Source organism: Pinus tabuliformis, chromosome 2_2 (genome assembly GCF_031772625.1).
Source record: "Pinus tabuliformis cultivar Carrire ecotype Pingquan chromosome 2_2, CPIR1, whole genome shotgun sequence".
NCBI lineage: Eukaryota > Viridiplantae > Streptophyta > Pinopsida > Pinales > Pinaceae > Pinus > Pinus tabuliformis.
In genome coordinates, this window is record NC_142300.1 from 875,167,467 (window position 1) to 875,184,332 (window position 16,866).

Consider the following 16,866-nt stretch of genomic DNA (forward strand, 5'->3'; position numbering starts at 1 on the left):
GTTTGATGTTTTCCAGTTCAATCACCACTTGATCTCACGTCATCTGGCTAGGTGGAAGACTTCACTTCTCTCTCCCCTATCTCCTCATTTAGGGAAAATCCCATATGATTTTGAGTATTAATGTTGATTGAGATTCTACAAGTTTTAGTCAAAGATTTTGTTCACTCTTTTAATAAGAGTTGTCAAATAGTTCCCATCCCACTACAGAGAAAAATAGGTGATGTACTTTCATTTTAAAAGGGTTTGAAACTTACCTAGTATTTTCACTAGTATTCATAACATTTTTGGGCTTTTATTGGGAACAAATAGTGCTACCAACCAAAAATAGAGATGGTATCATCATTAAAATTTATGTTTATATTAAAGAGTATATTGATTTTGTTTTTGAGCCATTTTTATATTGAGAGTTTAATAAGTTTGTAGAATTTTATTTTTATTTCAATTATTAATTATTATAAATATGGTAGGGGTTTTTATTATAAAAAGAAAATGACTCTACTATTGCATTTGCAGGTGCTTGGGGGAATTAGACAAGGCACGACAAGGCAAGTGATAATGAAGAAATACTAAGAGTGCACACATTTCTATTTCAGGTACACACTACATTTATTTTATTTTATTTCAGTAAGTAGCTCTCTTGGAAATGGTTGAGCAATGGTATAAAACTTGCCTTATGGGAATTTATTATTTTATTCTTAACAGGAAGAAGGATGGGTGGTTTGGTGTGCCTCCAAGAAATGATTAACTACCCAGAAAAAATCTAGTGATAGAGACTTTTCTGCAACTTCAGCTTGTTATGAAGTTGATCATAATAGTTCATTACCCAAATTAGATTCATTGGATATGAAGCATCCTTGGGAACTATATCACCACCAGTTTGGATACCAATTGCAGCAATTCTTGGGCTGCAACAAGAGATAGAGCCAACTCAAATTATGAAATCTAATAGTGGAGAAGATAATTATGTAGGCCACCAATAGATTGATAATTGACCTATATCATGTTGCCAGGAACTGTGTCAATTTTTCATCTTTTGTAAAACCTTCATGAAGACAGAATTTCCAATCAATTGTAAATTCAAATTCATATACATTATTACAATTCTTTTTTATCAAGGAAGCCAATTCCAATTATATAAGGGTATTGAAATTGTGTTTTAACCACTGGATATGAATTTAATTTCCACCATTTAATGTGATTGAAGCTTTGAATTTCTATGTTAGAGAGTAAACCCTCTTGTAGGATGGAGAAATCTAGAAGATTTCTTTTTTTACTCATAATGTCTTAAAATGAAGTTCCAGCTGAGGATTCTGCATGTTCAATGATGTGAATGCATTTTCAAAAAATATAAGTGTGTTGCCTTATTATTTTCAATGTTCCTTTCCAGAATTGTTTTTTTCATTTAGATTTAAAATTACTTTGCTATTAGCGTTAAAAATAATGGATTTATTTATTTTTTATTATGTTGGTATCCATAAACAACAAAGATTTAAGGTAATTAAAATCACTATTTGGGAACTTTGAATGTGAAACTACTTTGAAAGAACATTCAAAATGATTTTATTTATTTATTTCTAAATATTTTTTTATATTGTCTCTAGAGAGACAATAGTTTGAATTATGGACATATAGTCTCTATAGAGACAATATGTTTTTAATATTAGCTATTGTCTCTAAAAAGAGAAAAATGTAATTGTCTCTAAAGAGACAAAAATGAAAGTGTCTCTAGAAAGACAAATGAAATTGTCTCTTAATAGACAATAATTCTTGTCTTTGTAGAGACAATAATAATATGTGTTCTATATTGTCTTTATAGAGACAAATTTTTGAGACACCCAATATTTAAGACAATACACAAGATTCTTTTTGTCTTAAGTTAAGACAATTGACTAAAATATTGTCTTAAATATTGTCTTAAAACCCCCCTACATGTAGTAGTGGTAATACCACAAAGTCTTGTAGTAATTAAGGAGGTCTTCAAGTCTATTCTTGGCTATTTGGAAGAGTGGTTAGGCCTTACTACCTCAACAAATCAAGTTACAAGAAGCCATGACAAGCATCATGTATAAGTATGTCAGCCATAGTGATTGGAAACTTTGTTGACAAAATCAGAATCAGTTAACCAAGTTCGATAATCAGTGAAATGGATATGTCCAGTATATATCCATTCTGGTTTATCATAATCAATTATGAAGGCGACTCAAATTGAACTAGGAACAAACTCTATTTGGATTCTTCCTTATCGTTGTTGTGTCTTCTGTTGATCTCTAGTTAGGGTATAATCAAGTTGATATTGTTTGAGTAGAGAATGGAAGACTTGCCTGGGCTACCTCCTTGTCATAAATTGCATTTTCTCCCTTTCTTTCTCTGCTTAACATTTGAATTTAATAATAAGAACATTTGATCAAGGGTTTTTCCTATCTCGGTGCTTTTTTATGGCTTGACCCAATCTCGATGTTCCCTTGTCTTGCCATATCTTTTGCACATTTCATTTATGTTATTTCTTCAATTATTGACATAATAGTGATGGGGCCAGCCCACGTGGTCCCGCCGTCGGTACGCTACCCTTGATGGTGTACAATAAATGAATGCATTAAACAAAAAGATTTTTGTTGTATGTTAATTGATTTCTAATCTGCATTGATCTGAGTAGGGTTACGGTGTTTGTGCGCTGGTTGTTTATCGGGTGGACATCTATCCCTCCTCGGAATTCTACGAACCTGCCTTGTATAGAGTGTTACTCCTTTGTGCTCGTTTGGTCACTTGTGATTTTTCCTGGTCATTTGCTCCGTGAACTCTCGCGTCCCCTTGCAGCTTCGCGACAGTTTTCTGTGTGTTGCTCTGAGGTTTGTCTGCTTGGTTTCTTGAGCTACATGCTCCTGGTAACCTGCACAGCCTTGATCATCAGGGACTCAGCCTGGAGGTCTTCCGTTCACCCGGCAACTCTATGAAACCCTGGTAAGGTTTGCGTTCTTATGTTCTTTTGCTTGCATGTCGGCTGTTGCTACGCGTTTGGGGTCCGTCTTAGTGGGTCTCCACCTTTGTGTGTCTTTTATCGGTTTGTTGTCTGTATTTTCATGGGTGTTTACAGTTGTTGATGGCCGTGTGGTCCTTGGTAACGTTCCCACAACACTGGTTGATTCGACTGGATTATGGTGGCGTTCTCTGTCTGTTCCTCCGCCAACTTACCTGGTAAGCTTCTGTTCCATGCTGGACATTTACTCTCCTCTTCTACTTGAGTCTAATATCTTTGGCTCCTTCGTGTGTAGGAAGGTCTCTCGACGGTGTAGCTATGGATACAACTCGCCTATCAGGTAAAAAAAATGCACTACATTTCATTTGTTCACTCTATTCTCAGTCGCCCTGTATTTGGTTAATTGGAAGCTAATCTCATTCTATTGCTCCTTTTCACAGGTGGAGCCGCTCGAGGGTTTCGACGTTCGGGCTCTCAGCTATTTCCGAAAATAATATGGGTAGCATCACTCTGTTTGTGGTTTTCTTGTCCTTCACAGCTTGACTGTGGGTTTGATATTTTCCTTGCTGGCCTTGAGCCACTGTCTGTATTTGGTTCTCGAGTCGTTAGGCACCGTTGCAGGTTAAGGAAATGAATTGGGGTCTTTTGGGGTTTGGTTTCTATTTGCAATTGGTTTGCTTTCCACGTCTGTGAACCGGGTTCGGTTCTTTACTTTGACAGAATGGAAATGAACAATGCATTTTGGATGACTGTAACTTATAACCCTATGAACTCAGCGTTGTAATAGATTTTGGATTGTGTTCATAAATTCACATACCTGTTATGGTTATTTGATGTCTGGTTATTTTTCATTTTTGTCGCCTACAACTGGGCACTGTTGCCTCTCTCCCAACTTTGGTTCTCTTTTTCTTTTGTATTAGAACCTGTAGAAATGCATTTACATTCTTTATATGATTATTTAATATCAATTACTACACAGTAATGAGGACGCTGTAGAGATGTGTGTGCACAGAAAACAGTTATATCTCCCTCTCTGTCTATTTCTTATTTCGTTCTCCTCCTCTTTTTAATAGCACTGTTTTTCATATTATTCCAACTGCTGTTAGTTTGTTCAATTGGTTACAACAGTTAGTCCTCATACAGAACTTTGCATGGTTTCTAATACATTTTCTTTTCATGCTTTTACAACAGTAATTTAGCTGTCTGGAAACAACGACTCTAACTAATTACTACTGCTCCTAATTAAAATTTATTACATTAATCTTAGGCAACTTAACGAAAGAAAAGTAAAATAAAGAAAAACAAGTATACCATCCATCCAGTAAATTAATTTCTCCATCCTCTTCAAAAACCATATCAACCTTGCCTCTGTCTTTGCCCTGTCAACCAGATGCTCCTGCATCAGGCTCCCGGGGTAAAAGAAAATCATGGCTTCGTTCCATGAGCTCCTCCACCGAATAGCCAGCCTTCTGTATCTGCGCAGCGTCGAGCCATGAGCTATCCTCCATTGGACGGTCTCTCCACTTGACAAGATATCGTAGATATTCTTTCCGACATGTCTTATTGGCTACCTGGGTACTGAGGATCCCTTCAATCTCATGGGATTGAGCCGAAGGCATATGCTTCATCCAAGAACTGTCTCCAATTTGGGTGTCCTATTCTGGCCGTGCCACACTGTCTTCCTCTACTTGGGCAGTATATGGGAACAGATCCGCCACATTGAAAATAGATGATATGCCTATATCAGGTGGTAGCTGAATTTCGTAGGCGTTGGCTGAAAATTTACGTAAGATCTTGCAGGGTCCAATTTTCTTAAATTTTAGTTTATTATACGCGCCCTTAGGAAATCGTTCCTTGCGCAACTGTGCGAGGACCTCATCCCTAACATTAAATTGCACTTCTCTTCGCCTTGAATCTGCTTGTTCCTTATACTTCTGGACGCTATCCTGCAATTTTAATTTGACCTGTTCATGTAGTTCGCTCATTGCTTCGGCAAAATCTTCTCCATCCACGCTTCTCCGTTCCAACTTTCCCAAATCTCGCAGTTCATGTATTCCCCGAGGGTGCATGCCGTACAAAATCTGGAATGGACTATACCCGGTGCTACGATTGGGTGAATTGTTATAAGCGAATTTTGCCTGAGCGAGAGCACGATCCCATAATCGTGAATTTTCTCCAGTCAAACTCCGTAGCAAATTCCCCAAACTCCTGTTCACCACTTTTGTTTGTCCATTAGTCTGCGAATGATACACGGAGCTGAAATTCAATTGCGTGCCCAACTTTTTCCACAGGGTGCGCCAGAAGTGTCCAGTGAATTTTACATCCCTGTCAGAAATGATAGATCTGGGTAGGCCACGTAATCTAACAACCTCCATGAAAAACAGGTGAGCTACGTACGTGGCATCACTAGCTTTTCGGAAAAGAATAAAATGAGCCATTTTTTAAAATCTATCTACCACCACCATCACTGAGTCATATCCCTGCTGCATTCTAGGCAGTCCTAAGACAAAGTCAATGCTAACTGAGTCCCATGGTCTACTCGGAACAGGTAGTGGCGTGTAAAGTCCAGTATTTTGACTGTGTCCTTTCGCCAGTTGGCAGACTTTACACCTGTTTACATATTGTTGTACATCCCTGCTCATTCTGGGCCAGTAATAAAAATGTCTGAGTTGCTCCAAAGTTATATTGATGCCAAAATGACCCGCTAGACCACAACTATGCTTCTCCTGTACAATATTTTCCCTCATCAAACAGTCTGGGATACATAACTGTCCACCTCTAAACAATAATCCTTCCTGCAAATTGTAATCCAACCATGGACTTGCATTCCTCAGCACAGGATTTTGGCAAGCTTCAAAATCTTCCTTGAAATCTGTGTCGGTTCGGTACAAATCCTTTAGACGTTCAAATCCCATCACCTGTATGCTACTTTCCTGTAAGAGAAAATCTCTTCTGCTCAAGGCGTCTGCCACTTTATTGGCTTGCCCACTTATGTGTTTTAATATGAAAGTGAAACTCTACAAGTATTCTACCCATTTGGCATGCTTATGGTTTAGTTTGTGCTGCTGCATTACATATTGTAACGACCAATTATCAGAAAATAATACAAACTCATTTCCCAGTAGGTAGTGCCTCCAATGTCTTAAAGCTTGGACCACAGCATAAAATTCCTTGTCATACAAAGAGTATTTCTGTCGGCTCTCATTTAATTTCTCACTAAAGAATGCCACCGGCCTGTCTTCCTGACTGAGCACAGCACCAATAGCTATCCCACTTGCGTCACACCGAACCTAAAAAAGTTTATTAAAGTCGAGCAGCCTCAAGATTTGCCTCTCCGTAATCTTCCGCTTCAAAAGCTAAAAACTGTCTTCTGCCGCACTGGTCCAACAAAAAGGCTGACTAACCTTTTTGATGGTGTCCAACATTGGCGCGCAGATTTCACTGAAATTCCTAATAAATTTCCGATAAAAACTTGCCAGTCCGTGAAAACTACGTACCTCAAATAAGTTCTTCGGTGACAGCCAATTTATGATTGCTGCAATCTTTTCTGGGTCCATCTTCAATTCATTTTCTGCAACTACAAACCCCAGGTAGACCAATTCCTTCTGCAGGAAAGTGCATTTCTTTAAGTTTATCAGTAGTTTGTTCTATTGTGACTTCTCTAACACTCTTTGAACATGTTGAAGATATTCTCCTTTCATTCTGCTAAAAATCAAGATATCATCCAGGTAAACTATCACAAACTTGCCAATAAATTCTTTCAACATCTCATTCATTAATCTCATAAAAGTACTAGGAGCGTTGCTTAATCCAAATGGCATGACTAGTCATTCGTACAGCCCTTCATTGGTCTTGAAAGTTGTCTTCCACTCATCCCCTTCTCTAATCCTGATCTAATGGTATCCACTCTTCAGATCAATCTTCGTGAAATAAGCTACCCCACTAAGACAATCCATCATATCATCCATTCTGGGTAGGGGAAATCTATACCGAATAGTGATTTTATTGATAGCTCGTGAATCTGTACACATCCGCCACTCTCCACCCTTCTTGGGTGTGAGTACTGTTGATACCGCACAAGGGCTCAAACTTTCTCTGATCAGTCCCTTATCCAGCAACTCTTGCACCTGTTTACGAATCTCTTCATTATCTTTTAGGCTCATTCTATAAGCTGCCTTATTTGGTAGGCTTGCTCCAGGTATGAAATCGATATGATGGCTAATTCTCCTCTTGGGAGGCAACTTATCTGGTAGATCGTCAACTACAATGTCTTTAAATTCTTCAAACAGCTCCTGAATCTCTGCTGGCAATTTTGGCTTTTCTGTGTACAGCAACATAGTTTTTTTCCTCCTTACAATCGCATAATTGACCTCATTTTCCTCAATCTGCTTCACAAAATATTTTCCTCCTACTAACAATGCTTTTGTTCTACTTGATTCTGCTACATCCTCCTCTTTGATGGGTACAAGCATATGTTTGATCCCATCCTTCTCAAATTTGTAACAATTTGTCTTCCCATTGTGCATCACCTTCCAATCATACTGCCACGATCTGCCTAGCAGTACATGGCATACGTCCATTGGCATAATATCACAGACAACCATGTCTTGGTATTTGCCAATGTGAAATTCAACTTCGCATTGTTCATCAACTAATAGTTGGTGGCCTTTCTGTAGCCACGACACCTTGTAAGGTGTGGGATGCTTAAATTGTTTCAATCCCAACTTTTCCACCATCTCGGTGGCAACCAAATTATCTGTACTTACGCTATCTATAATCAATTTACAACACTTGCCATGTGATTGGCAATACTCCATGCACTTAAGAAATGGCGACCCTACCTAATGGGAAGACACTTCAAGGTAAAAATGGATCATGATAGCCTTAAATACATTTTAGAACAAAGATTATCCTCTGAAGAGAAACAAAAGTGGGTCACAAAGATGTTGGGTTATGACTTTGAAATCATCTACAAAAAAGGGAAGCAAAATGTGGTGGCAGATGCACTCTCAAGAAAGGATGAGGATGTGGAAGCATTGTTGTACGCCATTTCTATTATCCAACCAAATTGGATAAACGAAGCAAGGGAGGAATGGAAGAATGAGGAAGAAGTGTGGGCACTTATTCGAAAGCTACAACAAGATTCCAGTACGTCTGATACACTTAGCTGGCAAAATTATTCGTTATGGTACAAAGATAGCTTATACCTTTGTAAGAATTCCCAGCTAAAACAAAAGATTCTTATGGAATTGCACACTTCTCCCTTAGGAGGGCACTCAGGATTTTTAAAAACTTACCACAGGATTAACAAGGAATTTTTTTGGGATGGGCTTAAATCATATATTCTAAATTTTGTCACGGAATGTTTGGTTTGCCAACAAAATAAAGTTGAAACAATTAAGACACCGGGTCTATTACAACCTTTATCCATTCCAAGCCAACGTTGGGAGGAGGTTTCAATGGATTTTATCACAGGTTTACCCAAGTCTAAGGGAAAGAGTGTCATCATGGTGGTAGTTGACAGACTTACCAAGTATGCACACTTTTGTGCATTATCACATCCATTTAAAGCCAGTACAGTTTTTACTGCATTTATGGAAACAATTCAAAAGCTACATGGAAACCCAAAGATTATTGTAAGTGACAAAGATCCCATTTTCACTGGAAATTTTTGGACAGAATTATTTTCTTGTCTTGGTACTCAGTTAGCTCATAGCTCATCTTATCATCCTCAATCTGATGGGCAAACTGAGATAGTAAACAAATGTTTGGAAGGATATCTTCGTTGCTTTGTATCTGATAAACAAACACAATGAGTCAAATGGTTGCCTCTGGCTGAATGGTGGTATAACACTTCCTTCCATACAGCAACAAAAATGACCCCATTTATGGCACTTTGTGGGTATCAACCACCATCCATCACATCATATTTAAGAGAAAATTCTAAGGTTCAGGCAGTGGAACATCACATCGAACATCAACAACAAGTCCTCCAACTCTTAAAGGATAACCTCATGTTGGCACAAAATAGAATGAAACAACAGGCAAATCAATATCGTAGTGAAAGAAGTTTTGATGTAGGTGATTGGGTATTCCTATGGCTACAACCATATAAGAAAATGTCCCTAAAGCAAGCTAAGAAGGATAATAAACTATCACCAAAGTATTATGGTTCGTACAAGGTGTTGCAAAAGATTGGTACTATGGCATACAAATTGGAGCTTCGTGCAGCTTCTCGATTGCACCCAGTTTTCCATGTTTCATGTTTAAAGAAGGTTATAGGCGACAAGCTCCCAGTTCAAACAATATTTCCAGAACTTGATGAGGAAGGAAAAATTATATTGGAACTAGAAGCAGTCACAGAAACAAGAACTCGACAGCTACGAAATCGATCATTTTCAGAGTATCTTATCAAGTGGAAGAACTTATCCACTGAAGATTCCACATCTAAGGATGAGAATTTTATGCAAAAGTATCCAGAAGTACTCAAGCATTGAGGACAACACTTTTTTGAAGGAGAGGGGCATGTTGGGTCCCTATAATACTAATGATTACCCCATTAATATTGTAGTTATACCCCTTATTTATATTGTTGTGCCCCTATTACCCCCATATTGTTATTTCTGTGCCCCATAGAATCCATATATTGTTATTTTGTGGCTTTATATTATTATTGTTAGGTCGGCTGGATTATATTGTGACTCCTTAGACTCCTATATATAGAAAGGAGGTTTTGTCATTTGAATCATCGAAGAATTGTTCATTTATGTAATGTAAAGGAGGTTGCCCCCTCGAAGAGGCTGAATTCTAAGGCGTTGATCTATCTTTCTATCTTTTCTTGAGCTGGTTTCATAACATGTCCTTTCGCAGCAAATCCTTCAGGCTGGTACATAAAAAAAATTCTCTTTTAGATCTCCATTCAAGAAAGTATTTTTAACATCCATTTGATAGACTTTCCAACTATTCTGAGTTGCTAGGGCAAAGAGTGTTGAGATGGTAGCTTATTTTACTGTGGGGGAAAAAGTCTCCTCATAATCGACCCCTTCCTTTTGTGCAAAACCTTTTTCCACAAGCCTCACTTTGTGCTTCTCAAGTGAGCCATCAGCTTTATACTTGTTCTTGTAGACCCACTTGTAGCCAATTGGTTTGGTTTCCAATGGAGGATCAACTAGCTTCTAAGTGACATTATTTATCAAGGAATCATACTCCTTTTGCATCGCTTCTTTCCATTCATCATGAGAAGCAGCTTCTTTGAAGGAAGTTGGTTCAAAATGTGTAGACAAATTCAATTCACAATCATAAGAAACATCCATATCAATAGTTGAATCAGAGTCATTTGCATCACCTCCACTTTGACGGGTTGAATTTGTAGTTCCTATCTTTCCAACGTCATCAGGATGAACACTTTCAATTGTCTTTGTTAGCCACTTTGGGGAACCTTTCTGAGATGGTCCAGACTACTCAGTTGATTGAATCAGGCTTGAATCAAGATTGAGTCTCCCAGTTCTGTCAATCACATCACTTAAAGTATCATCCATTGTTGGAGTTTCATGCAGGGGAGAGAGTTCTTTAAAAGAAGATTCCACAGGTTGATCTAGTATAGGAATCCCCACTTCAAGATGTGGAATCTGATTATCAAATTCTTGAAAAGATTTTTCATTTGCGAATCTATCCAAGTGATCAAGTTGTTGCTTAACAACATTGTCAACTTTGGATGATTCAAGAAATATTACATCTCTAGATACAACAAAATTTTTATTGACTTCATCATAGAGACAATATGCTTTGGAGGTGTCTGAATACCCCAGGAAGATACACTTATGACTTCTTGCACCAAGATTGTTTCTATGTACCTTTGGTATCAAGGCATAACTTGTGGAACCAAAGAGTCTGAGATGATTTACCGAAGGAATGTGTCCATAGCACATTTCATAAGGAGTCTTGTTTCTAATAGCATTATATGGACATATATTCTTTAAATATACATCACATATAACTGCATCAGCCCAAAACATTAATTTTACATTTTTGAAAAACATCATGGAGCACACCATATCTAAGATTGTCCAATTCATTCTTTCAGCTACTCCATTCTGTTGGGGATTATAAGGAACAATTGTTTGATGTTTGATCCCATGTTGGCGAAGAGAGTTTTCAAATTCAGTTGAAGTGTATTCTTTTCCATTATCAGTGCAAATAGAGCCAATATGAGATTGTGCATCATTTTCAATCCATGTATGAAAGTTCTTGAATGTTTGAAATGGATCAGATTTGTTCTTCAATAAATAAACACAAACACATTTTGGTGTAGTCATCAATAAATGTCATCATATATTTATTTCCATTTGCAGAACGCACATGCATTGGACCAGATAAATCTGAAAAAATAAGTTCAATTTTTCTATGTGCTCTAGAATGTGAATCATGAAAATATTGTTTTCTATGATTTCCTAGAATGCAAGCATCGCATTTCTTAAGTTTTTTAGGACTTGTAGGAAAACCAGTAACACAATTTTTCTTCAACAAGCAGAGGTTGTCATAGTTCAAATGTCCAAATATAGCATGCCATAATAAACTTGATTGAAATGTACCTTCATCATAATGAAAATTCTATGAGAAATTGTGTGCACGAGCAGAGGTACCCTGTAGCTTGAGAAGCCTTTCTTCTTCTATCCCCATCATGACAAGTTAGAGGTCTGATGCTTTTCTCACCTCAACCTTGCCATCAAACATGTGAATGGAGTGTTCTTGCTGGAGGACATGGACCAAGGACAACAAGTTTCTCCTCAGTTGTGGGAGATATAAAACATGATGCAAAAGAAAGACTAGAAGACCCAATAGTTTAAGCCTCATTATGCCAACCCCTGATGGCTTGAGTTTTGATTTGTCTACAAAGTATACTGCTCCATCAACATTTTTAGTAAATTTATCAAAAAAATCTCTTCTAAAATTCATCTGGAAATTTGCTCCTGATTCTAGCAACCAATCATTTTTCAAAGAAGCAAGTGAAGCATTAAATAAGTCTTCATTTACTCCAATATTACAGTGTGCCACAACATAGTGAGCAAATTTAGGTGCTTCACCTTTCTCTTTGTCATTATTTTTACCTTTGGGTTGGATTCTTTAATGCTCAGTTCTATCTCAAGGCAACTTGCATGTGGATGCATCATGTGATCCATCTCTTTTGCAATGTATGCAATGTAAATCTAAATTTTCTCCTCGAGCGTGCCTCCCCCCCATGCCTCTAAAATTTCTTCTTCCTCTTCCTCTTCGTCCACCTCTTCCTCTAGAGGAATCTTGAGCAAGATTATTCTCTATATGTGCAAGACACATATCTTCTTCAGAAGACTGAGGAGTTGTCTTCTTCCCAAAATCTTTCTCTCTTTCAGCAAATTTATTCACAAGGGAGTCAAAGGTAATATCTTTGAGGTTCCATTTGCTTGCAGTGACTCAAGATAATTTGAGTAAGTGGGATAAAGTGCCTTGACAAAAGCTATCAAAAAAATGTCCAGTTCAACATTAGTGACTTTGATATCATGCATAATAGATTTTACTTCTGATGCAAGAGCAAGAGCATCATCATTTTGTAATTCAAGGCTAAACAATTTAATCATGAGTTGAACAACTTCAAGTCTAGAGTGTGATTCATAGATTTCCTTCAGTTTTTGTAAGGCTTCGAAAGCATTTGAAAATGGTGAAATATGGCAACTCACCTCTTCATTTACTGATGCTGCAATCAATGCATAGGCCTTGTTGTTCTTATTTTCCCAAATGACGAATTCTTATCTAAGGTAGGTTGTTCTGGTTCTTTGTCTCCTTCTCCAACACACACTCCTTTCCATAGCTCATTAAAAATGAGAATGTTTTTGATTTCCCAATACCACTTAGGATAATTTTCCTTCCCATTAATGACCACTCCCATAATAGATATTAATGAATGAATTTTAAAAATCGGTGTACTGTAAAAAAATACTTCTGCTGGAAAAAAAATGCAGTTTTGGTATCTTCCAGGGTTTGGATACCCATATTATTCAACATCACATCACAGTAAAATATAAGAGGAGGAGGAGAGAGATGGCTGCATATTAGAGCAAGGAGCAACGTATATTGGGAGAAAAAAAGGGCTAAACATTTGTGTATTTATATGACTTCACCTCTTACCAGACTCATAGCTCTGCAAAAAGTAGCATGATTGTAAGACTTGTTCAATGGGAAGGAGATGTGCAAGAGCATCAATACCGAAGAAGCAGTGGATTACGGCACCATGGTGTAGGTTGTTATCCTCATCAAAGAAGGCAACCAGAAGGTTTAGGACTTGTTGTTGCTCGATGTCACATGGATAACTAGCCTGGAGTGTTGATCCAAGTGTACGAGGGGGAGCCCACAAAGAAAAAAGACAACAATCTGCTAGGAAAATTTGAGCTTGTTCAACTCACACTCTTGGATCTGTAGAGTTTCTAGTCGATTCTGAAACCATGGGTATCTCACAGGGTTCACTTCACAAGAAACGTGCAACTGGAGGGAAGACAGCCTTCAATGACAAAACTGTCAAGTAACAAGACCGTGAGAAAGGTGTGTTTGAGAGGAGGTGAACATTTCAAAGGTCTTTGCAAGCATGCGGGCATGCATGTACAAAGGGAAGGCAGAGGGCCAAGCTAAGTATAGCATGTGTTGGAATGGTATGTTCAGTGGCAAGAGGTGGACTGTAGTGACAGGAATGTCAAAGTGCACTCATGATAGTTCAACATCCAATTAATTTGACACAAAGTAATAATAATGGTAGATATAATAGACTAGGAGTTACAAGGCAGAGAGGGAAGCCAAAGAATGGTGATGGCTCTGATACCATGTCAGGCCACGAGGTAACTACTCAAATGAGATTATTATGATTCATTTAGGTTGTTCATTATTATACACATGAGGGAGTGACTGTTGAGTTTCATCCCCTGATGAGTCTCCACTTTCTCTATTATTTATTTACACTATTTACATTTGTTCACCCAATCGCTATGATTAGGTTTAAATAGTAGTGATACGACATAAGCAGTTTTGAGTAGGGATGACAAAATTCAGTGTGAATTGAATGTGATGGAAGATGGTTAGATAGATTGTAAACTGTCAAAAAGTATTCACAAGAAAGACTCATTAGTAGATTTTCTATTCAATATTCCTCAAATTGCATCTTTTCCTTAGTATTTTTTTCATTTTGCCAATGAAATGATCATAATGTATTAACAACCTTGAACAACTCAATGGAAACCTTTTCAATGAAATGAGATTTTTCATGGTGATAGAGCTAGAAATCAGTTGTTGGGATCATGTAATTATATTTCTTGTAGACTATAATTTAAATATTGGTTCAGAGAACCTTGAGGTCATTATGCTTTTTGGGTTGAGTAAGATCAAAATTTTGTTGATATTTTTCTCTTGGAAGGTTCTCAGCATGGTCCATTATCAATGCAATATGATGAGAAAAAGGTTATTGCATTTTTCAATTTAATGCACTCTCTTTTAGAAAAGAATGTCTCTCCAACACATGCATATAATGGGAATACTGTAAGCTTAGAAAATTCAAGGGCAGGTCATGGTTTGGGGAGGCTAGTGAAAGCAGAAGATGATGGACAATATTGTGAGATAAAAATTGATATGACAGAGGCAATTTTGAGTAGGGATGACATAAAGTTTGAACTGAATGTGATGGAAGATGGTTACATAGATTGTAAATTATCAACAGGTATTCCCATTTAAGACTCATTAGTAGATTTGTTAGTTAATATTCCTCGAATTTCAAATTTTCCTAAACAAAAAAGTCATTCTCCTTATGAACTCATCACAAGTTCATAAAATTCTTGAACAACTGGATGGAACTCTTTTCACTAAAATGTGATTTATTGTGGTGATAGAGCTAGAAATCAATTACTGGGATCATGTAATTGTATTTCTTGGAGACTATCGTTGAAATATTGGTTCATAAAACTATAAGATCCATATTATTTTTGGGTTGTGTAACATGAAAATTTCGTTTATATTTTTCTCTTGGGAGGTGTTAAGCATTGTCCATTATTTGTGAACATAATATTTAGATTTCATACTACATGAATGTAAGGAAATGTTGTCTCAAATTTTTGAATTAATGCAAATGTACATCTCAATATATGAGTTTGTTCTTGAATTAATAAAATTATAGACCTTGCAATTCTAAGGTATGGAAATTATATTCAAACTGTTGGGTTTCTAGTGAGTCTTGTGCAAAGAGGAGTGTGTGGTTTAAAATTTAATGTATTACTCTCGAGGTATTGATGTGGGTTTAAGTTTTGTTTTGATTAATAAATGTATGATAGATACCCAAATTAAATTTGAATATATTTGATTTGATATTGAAATTTTGAAGGTAACTCTTATTAATTGAAAAGCTCCCCCCTACACATTCAATTATGAGCTATTGGCACTAGTCTAAAAGTTAGAGTTATAACTATTTGGATTTGAACCTAAACTTAGCCTAAATAACCATAGTATATGTTGTAACGGCTGTAACACCCTACAAAATTTTTGCCTACATCCAATTTCAGAGGCTTCGTTGGTTTTTCCTTGATGTTTGCAAGCTCTCAAGCTCATCCCATGAGCTCATGTTGAGTCTTTGCACCCTCCTCACTTGACCATTCACTGTACATCTTTGAGCATGTTGGTCACATTGTCATGCTTGTAGCCATGTTTTGGCTATGCAAAAAGTTTGTCGTTTGTGTGTACAATTTGTATTCACTATGTAAGCATATGTCGTGCTCACATATGAAGTTGTATGCAATTTCACAGAAGTGGTGTCATGATCATTCAAAAATCTATCTCAAGTCTTGTGCTTGTCGCTCACACCCGTCGGTTAGTCACACTGAGTGTATTTTGTCTTGATTGTTTGAGGTGTCTTATCATTGAGTCATGTTGAGTGTGTGTTTGCAAGGTCATGCATGCATAAGTTCATTGGCTCACACACTTAGTCATTTTTTTGAAACTCTATCGACCAGACCACCCCACAACATTTAGACCTCCACTGAGCTGGACTGAACAATCTCAGCTCTCGATGATTATGTACTTCAACCTAGAATTGCGTAGATCTTGAGGCTACCTCCGAAGTAGTGTGCACTACACAATCCTAGAGTTGACCCAATTGACTGTCACCCATAACAACGCATAAGTTTCTGAGCAAGACATCTCAATATGCGCTTCTCACAAGCAATTTTATCAAGCCTCAAGTTGGTCAATCAGAGAGTTTGACTGGGCAGTGACACTAGGCCCCACTCTAAAACATTATGCAAAAGCTTCCAGCATGCCCAACTACACTAACTAAAGAAATTTCATAGACATGAAGGAAAAGTACCCCGTGACTATGACTACAGTTTCCTTGAAATTTGCATAGTTCTGTTAGCTAGTTTCCTTGTTAGCCGTCTTCCTGCTCCTCCTGAAAACTGCATAGTTTTCATCGGTTTTCTCCCAGCTACCTGACACCCCGCTCAGCCCAGAAAATTCACAGAGATGTCTGGTAAGCTAGCCTCCAATTTATACGATGTTTTGGCTAGAAATCTCCCACAGCCCACTGCCAGCCTGTTGGACACCTAATCCTCTAAGTGTTGGTGTAGAAGCTGAATAGCCAAATGGATTCCAAGGGACCACTTGGAATATAAAACCAAGGGTCACTCCTATGTATTATAAATATTTATCATTGTGAATAAGATATTCAATACGATGTTTATCATTCATATTCTGTGTTTTCCATGTATGTGTTTATGATGGTATTAGAGCAGGTGATCTCCTACCCTCCACATATTTGAGCCACTTGTTTTCTGGCCTCTCTGTGCATATTTGGAAGAGTATTTATGAGTGAGTGGGCATCTCGAGCTGTG

General features: G+C 37.4%; 1 protein-coding gene and 1 pseudogene across 2 annotated transcripts in view; one reads left to right on the forward strand and one right to left on the reverse strand.

Moving 5' to 3' along the window:
- The window catches only part of LOC149195778 (serine carboxypeptidase-like 35), a 45,177-nt pseudogene extending 41,709 nt beyond the window's left edge, over positions 1–3,468 (forward strand). The window contains exons 9-11 of the transcript XR_016255127.1: positions 2,654–2,753; positions 3,092–3,192; positions 3,415–3,468. The product of XR_016255127.1 is annotated as a serine carboxypeptidase-like 35 (transcript). The remainder of the gene's footprint in view (positions 1–2,653; positions 2,754–3,091; positions 3,193–3,414) is intronic.
- A 2,809-nt stretch (positions 3,469–6,277) lies between these two features.
- Positions 6,278–7,578, reverse strand: LOC149195779 (uncharacterized). Its single transcript, XM_089408021.1, has 3 exons — positions 7,102–7,578; positions 6,560–6,676; positions 6,278–6,352 (listed from the first exon to the last, which is right to left on the reverse strand). Exons 1-3 carry the CDS (start codon positions 7,576–7,578, stop codon positions 6,278–6,280), a joined length of 669 nt encoding a protein of 222 aa, XP_089264147.1.
- Between the last annotated feature and the right edge of the window lie 9,288 nt (positions 7,579–16,866).

What these genes read in the sequence shown, in the direction of transcription:
- LOC149195779 (XM_089408021.1), bottom strand. Translation starts at nt 7,578, where the DNA reads ATGGTTGTCTGTGATATTATGCCAATGGACGTATGCCATGTACTGCTA. An exon ending in ATGAAGAGATTCGTAAACAG is followed by an intron (nt 6,677 to 7,101) that starts GTGCAAGAGTTG and finishes GATTTTTAGCAG; the next exon opens with AATGAAAGGAGAATATCTTC. An exon ending in AAGGAATTGGTCTACCTGGG is followed by an intron (nt 6,353 to 6,559) that starts GTTTGTAGTTGC and finishes TTGTTGGACCAG; the next exon opens with TGCGGCAGAAGACAGTTTTT.